At 28.5% G+C, this 20,687-nt stretch overlaps 3 protein-coding genes across 3 annotated transcripts; 1 reads left to right on the top strand and 2 right to left on the bottom strand.

Moving 5' to 3' along the window:
• Nucleotides 1–1,077: 1,077 nt before the first annotated feature.
• Nucleotides 1,078–6,226, bottom strand: Phum_PHUM569820 (protein transport protein Sec24B, putative; the record flags this gene model as incomplete). The annotated part of the gene is made up of 15 exons (XM_002432063.1): nt 1,078–1,218; nt 1,308–1,501; nt 1,590–1,781; nt 1,855–2,049; nt 2,146–2,347; nt 2,439–2,618; nt 2,712–2,872; nt 2,958–3,291; nt 3,389–3,592; nt 3,679–3,794; nt 3,891–4,086; nt 4,568–4,747; nt 4,823–5,044; nt 5,177–5,425; nt 5,516–6,226. The coding sequence occupies 15 exons, from the start codon at nt 6,224–6,226 to the stop codon at nt 1,078–1,080; spliced, it is 3,477 nt and encodes a 1,158-aa protein (XP_002432108.1).
• Nucleotides 6,227–7,691: 1,465 nt separating this feature from the next.
• On the top strand, nt 7,692–11,897 carry Phum_PHUM569810 (trithorax protein ash2, putative; the record flags this gene model as incomplete). The annotated part of the gene is made up of 8 exons (XM_002432062.1): nt 7,692–7,875; nt 8,183–8,331; nt 10,338–10,491; nt 10,570–10,763; nt 10,839–11,117; nt 11,205–11,387; nt 11,475–11,723; nt 11,802–11,897. 8 exons carry the CDS (start codon nt 7,692–7,694, stop codon nt 11,895–11,897), a joined length of 1,488 nt encoding a protein of 495 aa, XP_002432107.1.
• Nucleotides 11,898–15,237: 3,340 nt separating this feature from the next.
• On the bottom strand, nt 15,238–18,475 carry Phum_PHUM569800 (Choline O-acetyltransferase, putative; the record flags this gene model as incomplete). Its single annotated transcript, XM_002432061.1, has 10 exons — nt 15,238–15,453; nt 15,573–15,773; nt 15,870–16,179; nt 16,252–16,487; nt 16,620–16,852; nt 16,935–17,124; nt 17,347–17,527; nt 17,607–17,779; nt 18,123–18,326; nt 18,467–18,475. 10 exons carry the CDS (start codon nt 18,473–18,475, stop codon nt 15,238–15,240), a joined length of 1,953 nt encoding a protein of 650 aa, XP_002432106.1.
• Nucleotides 18,476–20,687: the final 2,212 nt, after the last annotated feature.

Genomic DNA, 20,687 nt, shown 5'->3' with positions numbered 1-20,687 from the left:
GGATGAAAAAGGAAACAACTCTTTTCCTTTTTATTTACTGCGTAGTTCAAGCTTCGTTTCAAAGGAAATTTCCTTTGACTCCGATGTTGATACTATTTTTACTCTAAATCGAGGTTAAATTATTTATTATTTTTTTTTTTTTACAATAACTTTGCATTATTTTAATAAAATCACCATAAGTTATTTTTATTTAACGATTAAAAGATGTAATAAAAAAAAATTTCGCGCCAAATTTTAAATTTCAAATAATGACAATTGATTTGTTTTGTTATATTTTCTAATTTTGTTACAAATACTATTTTTTTTTAGGATAACAAAACAAAAAAGAAAAACCGAGTATTTTTTTTTTTTCATTATATATTTAACTTATTTAATTAATTTACTTTTTTTTTTTTTATGAATAATAAAAATTACGAAATATTTTTTTTTTTTTTAATAATAATAATAATAATAATGTTAATATACATATATATTTTGTTATATTAATAAAGGCAGATACTAATATTTACAATGTGCTTAATAACATTTTCAACTAGTACAATCGTAGTTTGCAAAATAACTTAAACTTATTTTCCCCCATTATATAAAAAAAAAATTTTTTTTCTTTTTTATTTTAAGCAAATAGTTAAAACCCTTTTATTAATTTAAATCATTTTCTTTTTCCTTTCCTTTTCTAACAAGTCATTATTCAATACACTTTTCTTACAAATATTTTTCCAATTAATACACTGACAATAATAATAATAATAATAATAATGATAACCTTTCAACCATTAGTTATTCTTTCATGATAAATAATAATAATAATAATAATAAATAACATTTACGAGGATTCACTTTTCGTTTTTTTCTATCCCGAAACCTTGTTCACTTTGTATATAAATTCGATTTGACTTTATATTATGAATCATCATCATCATCATCATCATCTAATTTATTTTCGATTATAAAATTTTTTTTTTCGACCCTTTAATCTCTTCATTTTTTTACCAGTAGGGAAAATTCATTTAAAATTTCACCAAACTTAAATAATAAAATTATAATTTATTATTATATTTATCATCTCTTTAGTAAATCCTAGCTAAGAATGGTTCGAATTTGGCTATGCATATGGCAAAGAAAATCTCCATACGATGGAGATCCATCGATTCCATGATCCTCCATTAAATATTGCTTAAATACCATTTCCATTTTATCCCTTTGTTTAAGAATGGTCAACTGCAAAAAAACAAAACAACGACAAATTTGTTTTTTACTTTTTAAAATAAATTTTTCACCCATTATTATTAATTAAAATAAAAACTTACTCTCATTGATCGGTGCCTCTTTTCGCGTACATCTTCAACTAATTTTCTTATTCTTAACGACAGTGGATTTTCCAATGGGGGTAAAGCATTTTTGTCTGTGTCTACAAGTGGAGTTGTTGGAACGCCAAAAACATTCGAAATGAAACTCGATGGTGCATTCAATCCCAACCACATAAACATGTGAATTCCATTATCTGAATCCAATTAAAATCGGTTGTTAATTTTGATCAAAAAACGTTAAAAACAAAATGAGTGACAATTTTTGAAATTAATCATCATTACCTAATAGATAAACTCCATCGTCTTGTAATTTTTCGTATGTGCAACGTATTGGCATGGGAATATCGTATGAATCCGGATCGAGGTTGTGAAGGGCTATGAGACGGGGATAGAAATAACAAACGGAAACCGTTAAATCCATGATCATGACGCAATGAATTGCAAATGAACGATCGTCGCAAGTCATGTCGGAACCTAGAAAAAACGAAATTAATTATATAAAACGGGGGGGGGGGGGAAACGTCTTTAACGTAAATAATTTTCCTACCTCCGGAAAATGCATCGCTTTTCAATAAAGTGTTAACGTACAACGGCAATAGTTTCATGCATTCGGGTAAAATTAATTGTCCCGTACTACTCGGATTAGCACAATTTTTCCTATAGCACGCGAGAATGTTAGCACATCTGTTCATTATGTCATTTTTAACTTGTTTCGGGGAGCTTTCGAGTAATTTAAATATTCCTGAAAATGAATAAAATTAACGGTTTTAACGGTTTTAACGTTCACGGCCTCAAAGTATTTTTTAAAAAAAAATTTTCTTTCAACACCGATCACTACCTTGTTTTGATAAATAATTGACGAGAGTGTCTAAATCGCAGGTTCGGTACAAATCCGCCATTTGCGAACACGTTTTCAATGACAAATTGAGTATTCTTAACCTTCTCTGACCGCCGCAAGACGTGTATAAAAGCGCGACCTGAATGTACACTCCATCTTCTTCCGTTAATTTGTCGTCGTGTTTTATTTCGACCGCCACCGCCTGCTCGAAAAAAAAAAAATGCAAATTTATTAAACGATCATTATTAGTATGTTTGTCCGTTTTTAATTAAATGCCATGATATTTTTTTCACCTTATCGCTATCGATCGAAGCTAATTCCATGTCTTTCGTATTCGACATGAAAAAATGACCGTAAAAATCCGTTGGCCTCACTCCCGTCGAAGTTCTTACTCTCATAATAGCATCAAATGCCGTTTGCCGCGAAACGTTACGTTTCAAATCGGCAAGAAATCTATCTCCGTCGATATCAGCCTTTAAAATTAAACGTTAAAATTATTATTTAAAAATCGACAAAGTTTTCCGGTAAAATAAAAAAACCCGACGATACTTTTAAAATCCCCCTACCTGAAAATATGTGTATTTATATATTTCACCTCCGGTTAACCTGGAAACCTCTCCGATCGTTGCTATATCAACATATGAATTATTAAAAATGAATAAATCCACGCTACATCCGACTTTCACGCATTCCTCACCCAAATTATTGTACGAATTATTTTGCGGAGCTAAAAAAAAAAAATTCAGTCAATATAAAATTTTTTTTTTTTTGTAAATTTTGAAAACTTTAAAAATATATCATAAAATAAATACCTAAAACTGTTTTTTCTTTATCCGTGTTTAAAACTTTTCTGTCGTCTCTATTTTTTAATTTTCCCGGAGCTTCGGCGATCGGAAGTGAACTGTGAAAAACGAGTAATTTTCCCGCGCAACCGGATGCTTTGAGAGCTTCCAACCCCGCCTGTATTGCGGGATATAAAATGGTTTCCGTTTCGCGAGTTTCCGCAAATTGTTTCGGGATTTCTTGCATGAGCAAATCAATGACTACTTCCGATTCCGTTGGATCGCATAGGAATCCATCGAGTAAAGGCATAAACATGTCGTTGACGTCACCGACGAGTAACATTTGCGGTGCCGCCAAACAACTCTAAAAATATTATTATTATTATTATTATTATTATTTTTTTTACATCAGTTAAATTATTACTTAATTGTATTATTATACAATTTCAAATTTAAATCACCTTAATATTATAAAAATGTACACTACTGCTGTAAGTTATAAATCCTACTTTCATATTTGACATTTCCGAACCTTCGTCTCTAGGCAAATTTTTAATTATTTCTTTCATTTTAGAACACAACAAGTGAACCAATCCGCTTTTAACATTACTATAAGAAACGTCTATAACAAATATAATTGCGGGAGGTTCTGTAAGTTGATTGTTCTGAAAAAAATATAATTAAATTAATCGTCAGACATCTTGAATCGAATTGACGTTTTTTTCTAAAAATTTTTTTAGGATAAACTTACTCTACAATAATCTTTTGTCGCCACATATTCGTAGGCGCCTAAAACCAATTCTGGTCTTTCAAATCTATCTACTCTTTGACCGGTGTGATCTAAATGTTGAAAGTATTCTCCGGGAACTTGAAAAAAAAAAAAAAAAAAAAAAAGAAAAAGAAATTGTTAAGATTATTATTACAAAAAAATTTATCAAATGAAGGCAGAATAGACACCCTTACCTTCGGTCGTTGCTTTGCAAAAAACGCAATGAAATCTCCTTCCGCCATCAATGAATTGCATAAAAGGTGACATGTAAGCTTTGCATCTGATGCAACGAACGGGTCCTAATTCACCCATGTTCACTATTGGAAGTGGTTGCTCACCTTCAGCAATTCTGGCCAAAGGGCTTATTAACAAAGCGAAGGGTACCGACGTCTGATATAAAAAAAAAAAACTCTACTTGTAGCAATGAAAATTATTAAAAATTAGAAACCCCCAATAAAAATTGTTAGATAAAAGCGAATTGAATGCATTTCAATTACAATATTTATTGTTAGTATACACATTGCTTGGAAAATCAATTTGGATATTATGGTAAGAAAACTTACCCCCTCACCAATTTCTTCATTTGCAATCACCACCACTTGGTTGATTTCTTCTTTTGTTCAGAAAATAAAATAAAAAAAAAAAAAAAAAAAGAAAAGTAATATATGGGTTACTGGAGAAGTGATTGATTTCTTTCGAAAAGTAATTCGGTTGGAAGAATTGACTGAAAAAGGATTTCTTTCTCATTGCATAGGATAATGTAATTTTTGACTTAAATGGCATGCAATTAAATGTATACTAACAATAACCGATAAAATGGCTGTTTAAAACAAAAAAAAACCCCCCCCCCCATAAAAACTAAATTTTTTACCTGCTTCAGTAAATCAGCAGTTACAGGTACGTTATAAGTTGTTGATCTAAGAAAACGTGGGGAGCAGTTGCCTTGATCTTGTACTATAAAGTTTGTTGTTACCAATGGGGGCATTAATCCTTTTTGGTCTGTGTAAAATACTCCTGAACGATTTTTCTCATCATCTTGCATGACTTGTATCTAATTGAAGAATTCAAATAATTAGTTAAATTTAATTTTATTTTGTAATAAAAATTTATATTTTAGGTTACTTACTGGATTAGGCAACATGTCGGGATCCAATTTTCTTTGAGCTTTCGATTGAACTTGAGGTTGGGGATAACTAGGGCTAGTTATTCCAGAATAATTTTGATGAAGGCCAGAATATTGATTCATTTGTTGATAGGATCCTTGATTCATTGGCGGAAAATTGGGACGCATTTCATTCTGTTGCAGAGGAGGGCCTGCTGTGCTGAAGTTATCTTTATTAAAATTAGCCTAAAAAAATTTTAAACTTTAATAGAAAAGAACCTAAATAATTAATTACATTATTGACTAATAGTAAAATACTAATTTTTGTGAGATATTACTTAAGTAAAATTAATTTTTAGTTTAAATATGAAAACTTACTGGATTTGGAGAATATGCTGATGTCATATGTGGCGCAGGAGGGTAAGGTAATTGCGAAGGAGATTGTTGTTGTTGAGGCGGCATATTCGGGTTTTGATTACTTAAACTTGGCATTTGAGGATAACTTGGTTTAGGTGGACCACTTGGAGGAGTAGGCATTGGGCCTGAAGAACTGTAATTAAATGGAGGTTGCTGTTGGGACAGAGGTGGTCCTCCAGGCAATTGATTTTGCGGAGTTCCATTGATGTACTGAAAGACGATAAATCATTTTAAAAATAAGAAATAAAAAAATTAAGTTAAAAGCTTGTTAGAATTAAAATGAAATTTTTACAAACTTACTTGTTTGTTAGCATCGATTGGCCCAGATGAATGTAAATTGGAATTTTGGGGGGGCATCATTGAAGGAGAACCATTGGTAAAAGGCGGTTCATAAGATTGCCCTCTAACTCCAGGCATTACATTACTCATTGGAGGCCCACTAAGCCCATGTGGGCTACTGACTGGCGGAGCACCAGGAGGGCCATTCAGCATTGTCTGAGAAACTGGTGTCGTTGATGGTCCAGGAGGCCTCATAAATGGTCTTGGTCCTTGCGAAATTGGTGGGCCAGAAAGATGATCTCCAGTAGGTCCCATACTTGGTGGTGGCTGTGGAACTTGTGAAGCTGATGGATTGTTGTGAAACTGACCTGGTAAAGGAAGCCCTTGGGCAGGAGGCATAACTGGTCCAGAGGGTTGTGGAAAATGGGGGCCTTGATATCCTGGTGGTTTGATTCCAGAAGCAGTTACAGGTGGTGGCCCTTGAGACCCAGGAGGAACTACAAATCCTGCTGGATTTGTTGATGATGTTGAAGTTGGTAAATTGTTTGACTGTGTAGTAGCATGGGAAACTCCTGGACCAAATTGCCTAGGAGGAGGAAAACTCCCTGGTTGCATATTACTGTTAGGAGGTGGTGGTGGTCCACCACCTGGTGGAGCATAACTTCCAGGATAATTTCCTGACTGTGGATAGCCTGTTGGTTGATTTCCAAATTGCATCATATGTTGATTCATTTTTCAATACATTTGTAATCTACAAACAAAAAAAAATGATTAATAATTTTTGCAAAACAAACTTATATTCTGACACAATAATTAAAAAAATTTTTTTTACAAAAGTATTATTTTGTTAAGTTAAATAATTAATTTGTTGTAAACAACAAATTTACATTAATTTGGTTTTTTTAAGTTCAAGTCAAAAATTGACACTTAAATTTATAAAAAATAGGTAAGTCATGAGAAATCGGCCATTTTAGGTTAAGTGTTGACAATATGTCACATTAAGGATTTTCTCATGACACAAATGCTTACGAAAGCTATTTCAAACGTGACATTTATCAAACTGCAATATCTCAAGAGAATTTCTTAAGGAATCTTGTAAATTTTTAATATTTTCATTTATTATTATCAAGGATAGAGCAAAGGGCAACATAACTTTGAACACATTTGTAAAACATAACAATATTCTATTATTTTTACTTAAAGTAGATTAAAAGTAAAATAAATTTAAATAAATTACACTTCAGCCGTTATTGTACAAAAAATTAATTAAAGTAAAATCAAGGAAACTTACTTTTAAAAAAAACAATTTATCCTTTTTACACACCAACTATTTAAAAATCTCACTGCCACGTAATGCTAAATAACGCATGCGCAAATAAATACACGTCATTTACAATGCTTATCGTACTTGGAGTAATTATCCGAAAATTTTGACGATCTTCCCAATATTATTATTGTGACATCAAAAGAAATAAATCATGCCATTTTTCCTTCAAACTTAAATCGATTTATAATTCCATTAAAAAAATTATGATGTAAACTATATGAAAACTTATTTAAAACACGAAAATGAAAACTGATTTTTTTTATTTTTTAACTTACATAAAATATAACCTTTTTGAAATTAAAAAGGAATTTGCAGTAGATTCGGATGCGTAATAACGAATAAATTTTCGTACTTTTTTGTAAAAAAATTATTTTAAAAATGTTTAAGACAAAAACTTACGTGACTTTAAAGTAAAAAAATCATTTTTTTAATGTTTGAAGAAATTGCAAAGTCCTGTCATAAAATTAACCATCCTAATGAAAGAATGTGAAAGTTTTTTTTCTTTCTTTTAATTTTGTAATGACTTTATTATTATTTAGAAAAAGCCTATTTCGAGAGAATTATTAGCCTGAAAATAAAGGCTTATCACGAAATGATGACCGGAAAATGATAAAAAAAATGGAAAGCTAAAGTTCCCGCCAAAATCGACACAATAAAGCCAACTTCTCAAAGCTTAAAAGTTTTGTATGTACAGTAAAATGGTAAACAAATGATTATTTTTAATTAATCATTAAATATAATATAATCATAAATATAGTATAGATATAATAAACATAATATAATCATTAATATATAGATCATATAATATAAATATAATCATAATATCGTATAATATAAAAACAATCAAATTTAATTTTTAAAAAAATGACTATGGAAAGAGAGGGTAATTGTTATTGTGGCAAAGAAAGAAATTTAAATATTTGCGAACTTCTTTGCAGTACTTGTCTTAAATGGTATCATGAAAGTTGTATTAGCTATCAATTGGGAAAATTAGTACCTTTCATGGTTAATTATCATTTTGTTTGTAAAAATTGTTCTCCTACTGGATTGGAGAGTTTTAAAAAAAATCAAGCTACATTTCCACAGGTACAGTATTTCCTAAATGCTTTACCTGATTTGCTGTAATTTTAAAATCAATTAACCAAATGGTTACTTATTGAGAAATAAAATAATAATAACTTTCCTCTGTGTTATTAAACTTAAATTTTTTACTTTCAAATGATTATTCATATTTTAGTGTATAATAAGTTAATAAAATTATTCGTTACATAAATACCTTTGTATGATTCCATCATTACATTTAAAATAAAAGTTTTTTTATTTGATTTTTGTTATTTTTTTTTTTTAGATATGTATTACAGCACTTGGAAATCTAGTACAAACAAGCATAAAAGAAGGCAAACCTAGAACAATGTTTCATAAAGATAAAGAAATAATCCCCTTTATAGATACTTATTGGGAAGGAATGACTACAATGCCTAGAAGAGTTACACAATCATGGCATGCTACAGTAGGTATTGACTACTTTCAATTAAATAATATTTCCAATAATAATCAAGCAAAAAATATTATTATCGTTATTTAATCGTTATTCGTTTGTGATGCTTCTTTCCTTTTACCTTCTTTTTTTTTTTTTCAAACAAACATAACCTTTTTTATTTTTGCATGATTATTTATACATTTTATAGTTTCTCTACAGTAATTCATTTAAGTTTGTTAATTTTTTTTCGACATAAAACATAAGCATGAAAACCTTTTTCGTATATTAGTCAAACATTCGTCTTACATTACAAAATTTCGATTAAACATCTTTTTTGTTTTATTTAAAATTTTTTACTCTCATTCAACAGTTAATAATTATTATTATTATTATTCATAAAATTCAAATATTTTATATAAAAATTTGTAAAATAACGCAATGTAAAATTTAAACTTAACATAAAACTCGTGTTTTTCGAAATCATAAAGATTTACATTATGGTTTTACATAAAAATTTCTGTCGAAAATGTTTAAAATAAAAATTGTAAAATTAATAATAATAATTCAATCATAATTTAAATAACAATATTATAAAAAATAAACAATTAAAAACATATATATAGTATAAAAAATTCACATTTAAATAAATAAATTTGTTATTAAAATGTAAATTGAAACACAAAAAATTAAAATCTTATCATTTATATATAATAATAAATTTTTCAATAATGATAAAAGACCTTAACATATATTTATTATTGATTTTAATTTTATTTAAAATAAAATCATAACGAATCGATTTTTAAGCTTTAAAACTATTACATAACATTTTTTTTGTTTTTTTAAGTGAAACAAGAAAAAAAACTTTTAAAAAAAAAAAAAAAACTCAGAGAGAGAGAGTGTGTGAAATAATATCATTAAGTGAATATTTGTTTTAATTAATAATAATAATAATAATTGGGTATGTGTTTGCCTGTTTGTTTGGAAAATTTATTTCTCATTTATTAAATTAAATAAATAATTTATTAAAAAAAATGGTCGTCGAGTGTAATAGAATAAGAAAAAAAAGAAAAAATTTATCGATTTAATGTTTTGTTGTTGATATTTTGTTGATGTTATTCCCACGCATTTCCTTTTCACATGAATTTTTTATAAGCCTATCAATTTAAAAAAAAAAAAAAAACAAAAACACAAAAACAAAACGTTTCGTATCCTTCATGTTAAACCTTTTCTAAATAATAATAATAATAATAATAAATAATTTATTTTATTTAATAATAATTAGTAATGAAAACGAATTAAATTTATTGAACAAAAAAAAAAATACTGTGTATGTATTTATTTATTTTTTTTTTTAAATTAAATTATTAATTAATAAATACGGTTAAAATTTTTGTAAGTTATAATAATTTTATTAATAATAATAATAATAATAATAATAATTAATTGAATCGAATAACAAGACAATTATCTTAATAAAAAAAAATGTATTCAAGGGCTTTTCATTATCAGTATCACATATAAAAAATCGAGTCGATCAATTACGTTTTAATTAATTTATTTATTAATCAATAAATTTTTTATTTATTAATTATTAGGGAGTAATTAATTTATTATGTATAAAAGTGTGGAAAAATAATAATAATGTAAAAAAAAATTGTAATTTTTTAAATCAAACGTAAATAATAATAATAATAATAATAATTTGTTTGTGTATTTGTTTTATTTTGTTATGATTTAATTTATTTTATGTAAATAATAAATTTTTTTTTTTATTTAAAATATTTAATTAATAATAATAATAATAATAATAATAATGTTGTGTTGACAAAAGATAGTTTTCTAGTCTCTATGGATTTAATAATTTTAATAGTTCATTAAAAAAAAAAAAAAAAAAAAAAAACGTTCAAAAGAGAGACAAATTTTTTTGTTTTATTATTATTATTATTATTATTATTATTATTATTATTATTATTATTATTATTATTATTATTATTTTACAATGAGTCATTTGTTTTTTTTTTTTTTTTTTTTAGATTTTAAGAGCATTGACAAAAGAAACTGGAACTTTATTCAAACATGAAGATACACCCGATGGAAATTGTTTTGGATTGTTAAATTTAGAATTAACACAAATACGTCCCTCGTATGAAACAATGGGGAAAACAGGAAATAGTAAACAAAGCGATGGTAAAAGGAAATTGTTTGTTTGTTTGTTTGTTTGTCTGTTTGTTTTCGATTGTTAAAAAACCTTGTTTTTCGTTTAAGTTGTTCCTACAAAGGGTAGATCGAAAAGAAAATTACCCGCGGATTCGAGTGGACCGGTAAAAAAGGGTAGAGGAGGTGGAGGAGATGCGGTACCTAAACTACCCGCTCACGGATACCCGTTAGAACATCCACACAATAAAGATGGTTATAGGTATATATTAGCCGAACCCGATCCTCACGCACCTTTTCGTCAGGTAAATAAACTCACGGATAATAATTATTATTATTATTTTCTCTCATTCCGGAAATTGTATCTTTTATGCGTTTAGGAATTTGACGAAAGTCCTGATTGGGCTGGAAAACCCATACCCCCTTGGTTGTACAGAGCCGTCGTTTCGAACACGGTATTATTAGCACTTCACGATCGGGCACCACAAATAAAAGTATCGGATGACAGGTTGACGTGTACCGGAGACAAAGGATACTGCATGCTTAGGGCAACTCATTCCGTTACTCGTGGTACCTGGTACTGGGAAGCGACCATAACCGAAATCCCCGATGGCGGAGCCGTGAGATTGGGTTGGGCTCAGGAATATGCCAATTTACAAGTAAACAAAAATTTTCTTTTTTTTTTTTTTTTTTTTTTTTTTGTGGAATCCTGTCAAAAGTAAATGATGATGATGATTTTCTTTAAGGCACCCATAGGTTACGATAAATTCGGTTATTCCTGGAGATCCATTAAGGGAACCAAATTTCACGAAAGTCACGGGAAACATTATTCGGAGGGATACGCCGTGGGTGACGTTTTGGGATTTTTAATAACTTTACCGGAAAAATCCGACGTCAGGTATTTGCCGCAAACGTACAAAAAGGACAGGGTGAGCGAACCTTTTTTGCCTTGCGGTTTGAAACTACTTTAGAGTCATAATAATAATAATGATGATTATTTTTTTCTTTTTTATCAGCCGCTCGTCAAATTCAAATCTCATCTTTACTACGAAGAAAAGGATCAAGTCGTCGAGGCTTTGAAAGCTTTGAAACCTTTACCGGGATCTAAAATATATTTTTATAAAAATGGCGAGTGTCAAGGTTTAGCTTTCGAAGATATTTATCAGGGAGCTTATTTTCCAGCCGTGTCGATGTTTAAATCGACGACGGTGACCGTTAATTTCGGTCCGAATTTTAAACATCCGCCGGATATACCTCACCGAGGGGTAATATTATTATTATTATCATCATCATTTGTTTTTTTAAATTAAATATTTCTATATGTGTGTGTGTGTATATTTTAGATGCACGAGAAATCGGAGGAAGGAATCGTCGAACAAACTCTGGCGGACGTGCTTTTTTTCACGGAAAATTTTGGAAAATTAAAATTGGATCCTTAACAGTACGATATGTGTTAATGATGGATTTCACCTGACTCCCTAACACGCGGAAGGGGGCGGGATTAAGGGGGCTGAGGGGGTGAAAGAGAAACGCTTTAAAGTGTGTCGTTGGGTGTCGCGAACGAATCCGCGCCACGATATATTTTAAATTTTCTTTTCGCGAGGGGAGGGGAGGGGAGGGTTATAATTATCAAACCGAATTTGTCAATCGAATATAAAATTAGTGTGACGAAGAAGTGAAAAGTAACTAGTATAGTCTAATTTATTTTTTTACTCAGTATTGAATAAACAATCGTTACTATAAGTATATATTTTGTACAATGTTGTCATTATCATCATCATTATAATAATCAAAAAGTTAGTTTGTCAAGTTTAAAAAGAGTATATAAATTTGACAACATGACACAGAAAAAAAAATTAATAAATAAATAAATAAATCAATCAATCAATCAAAATTTTTATTATTATTATTAATTTTTATTTTTAATTTTTAAAACAATTATGGAAAAACCTAATTTATTTTTTTTTTTCGTTTGATAAAATCATTTTAAAAAAAAATTATACCGCAGTGAAAATTTATAATAATAATAATAATAATAATAATAATTAAAAACAATTAAAGACAGAAACGCGTACCTAAACCAATTTTTCAATGATTCTCATTAATAAAAACGCACAATTACAAATATTTTCATGTTATTAATAATAATAATAATAAATTTTTTAAACGTATTTATATAATTTTTAATCAGAATAAAATATATAAATATTAATATTAATAATGATAATAAATTATTTTTATTTTGGCAAATGACAAACTATGTATATAATTAATTAATTATAATAATAATAATAATTTTATGGAAGGCATTTTAATGTAATTTTGTTGTTTTTGTTGTTTTTGTTTTTCATGTTTGTTTTTGTTTTCTTTTTCTTCTTAAAATATCTTTAAAACTTTTATTTTCGCGCGCGTGTGTGTGTGTGTGTGTGCGTGTGTTATAATCACGAAAATATTTTTATGACGTCATCATTTGAGAAAATTTTTTAATTTTAATTTACGATGAATTTATCGTACGAAATAACAAAAAAATGTTTGGAAAATGAAGGGGAGGAGGAAGTGGGGGGCAGAGAGAGAGAGAGAGAGAGAGCAACGAATTTTTATTATTATTTAATATCTATCTACCTAATCATTAAATATATTTATTTTTTTCCTCTCCTCCCCCTTCTTTAATAATATTATTTTAATATATATATTATTAATACGATTATTTTTTCATCATCACGTTAATGAGAATCGATTGAACGGGTTTTAGGCGCGCTCATTAATTAAAAATTAACCGAAACGAATAATAATAATAATAATAATAATAAATAAATAAATATCAAACAAATAAATTATCTACGCGTATGATAAGTATGCGTTATTTTTTCGTTTTAAAGCTCGTTATTATTATTATTATTATTACATACATACAAATAATTTTTGTTTTTTTTTTTTATTCGTTAAAATTATAATGTTAAATTCGCGTTTTTTTTTTTTTTTTACGCGCCTACGCATCATCTAATTTCTATATTGCTCCTACACAGAATTTTTTTTTTCTCATTAAACTTATAATAAATTATGTAACCCCTTAAAATTTATGTATATACTATTTGCAATACTTATAAGTAATACCAATAATAATACTTCGATTAACGCGAACCGACGGCGGGTTTTTTTTTTTTTTTTTTAAACCTGACCATTATTAGGTTTCTGCCGTTTATACTAAAATTCCAACCGTAATATTATATTATTATTATTATTATTATTAATAATCAAAACCCCAGTCGAATAGCACGCTACAACCTAAAATTCTAAATGATATTTATTTATTTATTAATCTATATGTTACCACACATCGAATAAGAAAGCGATCGAATAAAAAAAAAAAACAAAAACAACCAAAACAAACAAACGGAAAATAATATTTATAAATATTATATATATGTAAATCTAATCAAAACATAATAATAATAATAATAATAATAATAATAATAAAAACAACGAGAGAATATAAATTTTCATAACAAAATATATCCGTATATAATTAATAATTATTTTTACGTAAGCGAAACATTATAAATACTTTTTTTATAATAATGTATATATATATATATATATATATATATAAAAATTCATTAACAAAAATTAATATTATCAGATATGTTAAGTATGTAACAAACAAACAAACAAACAAACACGATAATAATAATAATAACTCGAAACAATTTAAATTGACGAGAAAACACACGCACGTACGACGATTATATTATATTATAACTACAATATATTAATAATATATATTTATATGAATAATAATAATATTTTTTTAATAATTTATACGATAAATTGATAACAATCACATGTGAGACGGTACAATTGACAAATGGGATGTGTAATTTAATATAAAAATAATAATAATAATAATAATAATAATAATAATAATAATAAATTCTATATAAAATAAATAAATAAATAAATCGTACGCGTGAATAAATATTAACCCCCGAGAAAAAATAAAAACAAATTTTTTTTTTTTAATATAATAATATAATAATAATATTTATTTATTTATATTCGTGTAAATAACTTATTTTTAATATATTTTTATGTATATATGTACATAATAAATAATTTTTTTATTATTTAATGATATGTATTCGTATTCAGGTTGATATGTTTCTTATGATATGCTTAAATATTATTAATTCAATAAATTTATTTATTTATTTATTTTTTTTTAATACTACGGTAACTTATTTAAATTTCTTAAATTTAACAATTTATATATATATTATAATAATATATATTATTTATATATAATTTTAACGCGACTAACATTTCTATATAAAAAAAAAAAATTTTTTTTTAAACAATTAATTATTAAAATTACGTCTCTAAATAAATATTTTTTTTTAAATATAAACAATATTAATTGCGAATAATAATAATAATATTATTATTATTATTAGTTTATAAACGATATGTTTGTTTGTGTATATAAGTAATAAATTTCAAATAATAATAATAATAATAATAATAAAATTAACAACAACAAGCAAACAACGATAAAATTCAATATTTGGTTATTGATATGTTTTGTTACGTAGCTATGATATGTTTTCATTTGAGCTATTTCATCATTTTATATGACGGAGTATAAATTACAAAACCGGATAAGTTTTTTTTTTTTTGGGTTTGTTCGAGTTTACGTATAAAAAATGTCGGAGCAGGCGGGGAAACGGGGATACGGGGGGCGAATAGCGACGTTGAGTGTGGTAAATTAAGAAACCCGGGATTTTATTTCAAGTCGATTTCTCTGGAATTCATGAGTTTTTGCATTGAATCCAGAGATTGTTCGAGACTCCGTGCAAATCTCCATGCGCTCGTTTTTGCACACGAATGAAATGCGGATATGCAAAAAATTATTTGATCGTTTCGCGGATTATAAGATGCCCCGTACCCGTCAGGTACCACAGGTCCGTAACCCATGAACATATTTAATTTCGTTGCGAGCTGAACCACGGATAAAACAAAAATTAAAAAAAAAATTAAAAAAAAAAAAAAAAAAACTTACGTTTATAATAAGAAATTCCATCGTCGTCGACAAAAAAGAAAATTTTATCGTTTCGTACCTGACTCGTGGATAAACCGAAATGATTTGCGATCGCGTATGTCTCGTCGTCGAACATTTCCGGTTTAGTTCCCATTGATTCCAACGCCATCTCTCTTATTCCCAATAAATGTATGTCAATTCCTTTACCCAATATATTATCTAACATTATTTCACCTTGACGTTTCATCGCGGCATCGAAGAGTTCGAGTTTTTTTTTATCCTTCACAAATCGACAAAAATTTTCATCAAAATTTTATAAAAAAAAAAAAAAAAAAGGTGTGGGGGTGTGGGGAAGGGGGGGTAGGATGACACTTACGTCGAGTAATGAAAAAGTAACTTTTTTCGATCCTATCCCTTCTCCCTCATCCTCTTCATCCTCTTTCGTCATGCTTTGTACCCATGAGAGTGCTTCCATAGTTGCTGATCTTATACAATCGACTCTTCCTAATAAAAATCTTCTTGTTCCAGCACTTTCGTACGTTGCTACCAAATGTCCGTAAAGTTTATAATAAGCAAGTTGAAGAGCCATTTGTATGTAAGCATCCGGACTACAGTTACAAGATTTTATAAAATCTTTACCGTAATTAACGTATCTGTACACGTAAAAATCTAAATCTTCCACTAATCTAAAATTTTTTTAAAAAAAATTATTAATCCTCTTATTACCCGAACTTTTCAAGCAAAAATGTCATACGTACATGTCTATGGATTTTGCTGCTTCCACGATACTTTTTTGTATTTCCGGCGTAACGATCCAATCGAATTTATTCGCTTGCATATCATCCGGCACGGTCGAACCGTCATTTTCTAATATTTTCCCTTTCGTTTCTTCATATAATTTAAATAAATCTTCTGCTAATTTTATAACCGGGATTCCCTCGGCCGGTGAATGTTCATAACAAAAACCGCAAACTCCATCTTTGCTTATTATGAGCTAAAAAAAAAAAAAAAATTTTTTTAAAACTTTCTAGACTTTTTCCTTATTATTATTATTATTATTATTATTTATTACTATTAAAAACTCACGTGATTAACTCTTTTTAATAATAATAATAATAATATTTACTTGTAACGTTTTATCGAACCATCTATTTCCTGAATTGTATAAACTTCCACCGCCTCCTAACATTTGATGCATCATGTTTGTTTCGTCTCTATTTCCGCATTTGTAACCTTTATTTATTTCGTTTGTTTCCGTTCTAGGAGTTTGTAAATTGAAACTTTCAGGTAGGGGATCGTCAAAACAAACAATCATCAAACATTTTTCAATCATTTCCAAATAATCAACGTTTTGATATTCTGGAAAATTGACAATTATGAGAGAAAAAAAAAAAAAATGGAGTCGTTTTCCAACCGAACATTTTTTTTTTCCTTTACCAACCTTGTTTTAAATTTTCTCTATTCACCGCCCAAATATCTCTTTTTTGTGACGTCAACAAACCGATGGGTACTGGTCTCATTGTTTTGATGGGGGTCGATAGAATTTTCAACAATTCACCGGTTATTTGTTCGATTGATAATTTGTCTATGACACCCTCACCTCTCGCCGTTTTCACTCTCAACGAATACAACTGTAAAAATTCAAATTTTGAAAGGAATCGAACGAACGAGAATATCGAACGTATTCGGGGGGGGAGAGGAAGGAAGGGAGGGGGGTGGGTAAAAAACACGTTAAACTCTTACCTCGTCATCGATATAACAGGCCCCCTAGATTTATATGCAAGTGTTGATTATATAAACATAAGTGCATTTGTTGGTGTGAGTTGTTTGTGCAAACAACATAATATGGCTACCTGGTTTTTATAAATGACGATTATGTGTTCGGTCGAACCGTCCCCTTGATACAATGTCGAAAATAATTGGTCCCTTTTAACTCCGGGAACACGATATGACGTCAGAAGACGATAATATTGTGACATGCACAAGGGTTGACCTTTTTCGTGTGACGGAGCACGTTCGACGGGTAAAGATTTTCTGCAACAACAACAACAACAAACGCGTTCGTAGGTTCGAAAAAAAGCATGTCGCATGTGGGTGGTACCATGATTCGTACCTGTCTAATTTTTCCTTGTGATCAACGACTCCCCGTATAAAAACGGCAGCAAATTTTGCCATGTCTTTATCATTTTTGAATTCTTGCGGTGGTAAAACCATACCTGGATTCGAATGGATCGGCAATGGCAGTCGAACATTTAAATACATGTCGTTTAACCACCATTCGTATGCCTGACTCCCCAAATACATCGGAAAAATCCCGTGAAAAATAAATAATAATAATAATAATAATAGGGAAACGAATATTAACGACGACGACGACGACGACTACATTTGGAAACATTTTTTTTTTTTTTTTTCGTTTAAATCGTCGCAAAAAAAAAAAAAAATTTTTTATCCACCGCGAGGAAGGGGTAACGAAAGGGTGGAACGGGAGGTAACGGAAGGGGGAACGGGGGGGCGGCGGAATCGAACGAAAATTCACGTTTGTAATTCTATTTTCGTTTTTTTTTTTTTCATCTATCGATTTACTTTTCGACATTTAATCCAGGACAAAAAAATTTTTTTTACTTACCCAATTGTCTTTTTCTTCTCTTCTTTCCAATAAACATTTTTGAATTTTGGGTCCTACCCCATTTTGATGAGGTCCTGTGAGTGCATAAACTAAAGATTTCGTTTGATCGTATTGTGATTCGTTAATTATAGGTTTAACCGCCAATAAATATTTTTCCAAAGTGGATTCCAAATCAGGTACTGGTAATTTAGGTAATGTTAAATTCTAAATTTAAAAAAAAAAAAAACGGAAATTATTCATTAGAAACTCTTTCCTGGATTTTTTTTCAATTATTATTATTATTTACCAAAAAAAAACAAATTAAACGTCATGAAAAAATTTTTTCTCTTCGGTTAAAATTAGACTCTTATCATTATTATTAACGTAAAGGGAAAAAAAATTTATGTACATAATTGTAAAAATAAAAAATATAAGGCGGAGTTAAATTGAAAGGAAAAAAGGGATGAGGGAAGGGGAGGGAAGGGAAAAACTGGAAAAGCTTTGAGCTTTAAACGTGGTAAAGCTATAAACTACTCAAGGAAGTTGTATTGATCGTTTTGACCCAGGTGAACATTTTCTCTCAGCTCTGGAGGAAAATTCGCTTTTTAACGTTTTTCCTATTTTAAAAACTAAAAACTAAAACACGCAAAAAAAAAATTATCGATTGAAACAATCGAACGAACCAAAAAAAAAAAAATTTTCCTTTTTTTTAATTTGCGTTAGAGTGCGAGGAAAATTTTTTTTCCCCGGTTTTTCATATTTTCCATACCCTTCCATTTTTTTTTTTTTAAAAACTCGCACGTAAATTTTTAACGTTTTTTTTTTTTTTTTTATTATTAGTTTCGTTATTTTAATTATTTTCGAAACGATTGATAAATTTTCAAACTCGTTTATTAATTCCCACCCTCCCCCCCCATTTTCCTCCACCTTCTCCCCTTTTTTTTTTAATTTTTATTTTTCCAGAACGATCTAAACCGAATACGACGGGGAGAGGGGGAAAAAAATAAAATAAAACACGTGAGAGAGAGAGAGAGAGAAAATATTTTTTTATATAAAAAAAAATTTGTTTCGTTTCTCTCGTATTTTCTTTGTTTATTTTTTTTTCCTGGAAAAATTTCTCCAAAAAAAAACAAAATTTTCTCTCCAGTTTTTTCCCTTTTTCTCCAAAAAGTTATTTAACATAATACATTTATTTCGTAACTTTTTATATTTTTTTAAACGAAAAAAAAAAAAAAAAAACGAGGAAAATTCTACGCGAGGAAAATAATCGATGGATTATATCTCACCCATTTTCCATTAACTATATATAACGTATAAACCAAATCTCAAGTTTATTTACTCTATGACTACGATATGAAATGATAAACATAATCAAATTAAGTTGGCAATACTCGTATTTGACGATTTCGTCACGATTGTTTTGTTTTGATTATTTCCGTTTGACCTATATAATAATACAAAATTGTTTTTTTTTTTCGGGAAAAAAAGCAGAAGACGGTTTTGGAATCATTGCAGATCGTTAAAAAATTACTTTTAAACTTAATATTTATATTTTACGTATGATAAAAACCTTTTTTAAACAGTTTAACGTTATTATTTCCACAAAAAATAAACGTATACGAATCGTTATTGTGAGAAAACCGTTATTTTCTTTATTTTCATATAACCTTTTGACTAAAAAAAAACAATATTATCCACCATTTATAAATGTTTACAGACAATCATTTACGGATAAGAAGAAGAACAACAACCGGATTGTTCCCTCTGTTTCTTTTTTTTTTTTTAAAAAAAATTTAAAAAAAAAATAACGAGTGTGAAAATCTCATGGGAAACCATTTGTAGCGTAACAACAAAGGGAAATACATTAATCGAATAAGAGTGAGAGAGAGAGAGAGAGAGTAGAATATCGATTATAAAACATGGATGGATAGAAGGAATCCCTCAACGTTTTTTTTTCTTAGTCTTTTGAGAATTCTTATTTATATACGAAGCTACTTTTCCCTTTTCCACCCTTCCCCCCATTTTTCGAACCTGATTAAACGTTTTTTTTTTTTTTTATACCCTTATAAATGTTTTTATTACGACAGTTTTGATATTTATTTAAACTTCTCTCTCTCTCTTTAATTTTTTTTTTTTTATGTAAAATTTCAGTTATGGGTGGAAGGTTGTTGGTCCTTTGATGTTTTTTTGAACGGTTTCATAGGTACGACGTATTTACTTCGTCTGCTTTTTAACAACAACAACAACAACAGCAAAAAAAAAGGCAAAAAGGATAATTATTTCATGAGAATAATTTTGTTTAATAATGATGACAATATTAAAATTGATGAAGCAGATAGAGAGAGAGAGAAAGGACAATGGTAAATGGTTAACCATGAATAATTCAGACAAGAATCCCTTCCGACAGCCACCACAAAGGGTGACAACCAAGGGTCGTTTCGTAATTAACTATAATCCAATCTCTATCCCTATTTTTACATTTAAATTTTTCTTTTTTCTTTTTCCCGATTAATTCCTAAAAAAATTTTTAATTTTTATAAATAAACTAACAAAAAAAATTCCAGACAATTTAAATGAAATGGAGAA

The sequence above is a fragment of the Pediculus humanus genome, genomic scaffold, assembly GCF_000006295.1.
Source record: "Pediculus humanus corporis 1103172108302 genomic scaffold, whole genome shotgun sequence".
Lineage (NCBI taxonomy): Eukaryota > Metazoa > Arthropoda > Insecta > Psocodea > Pediculidae > Pediculus > Pediculus humanus.
This window is presented reverse-complemented; position numbering and strand designations above follow the sequence as displayed.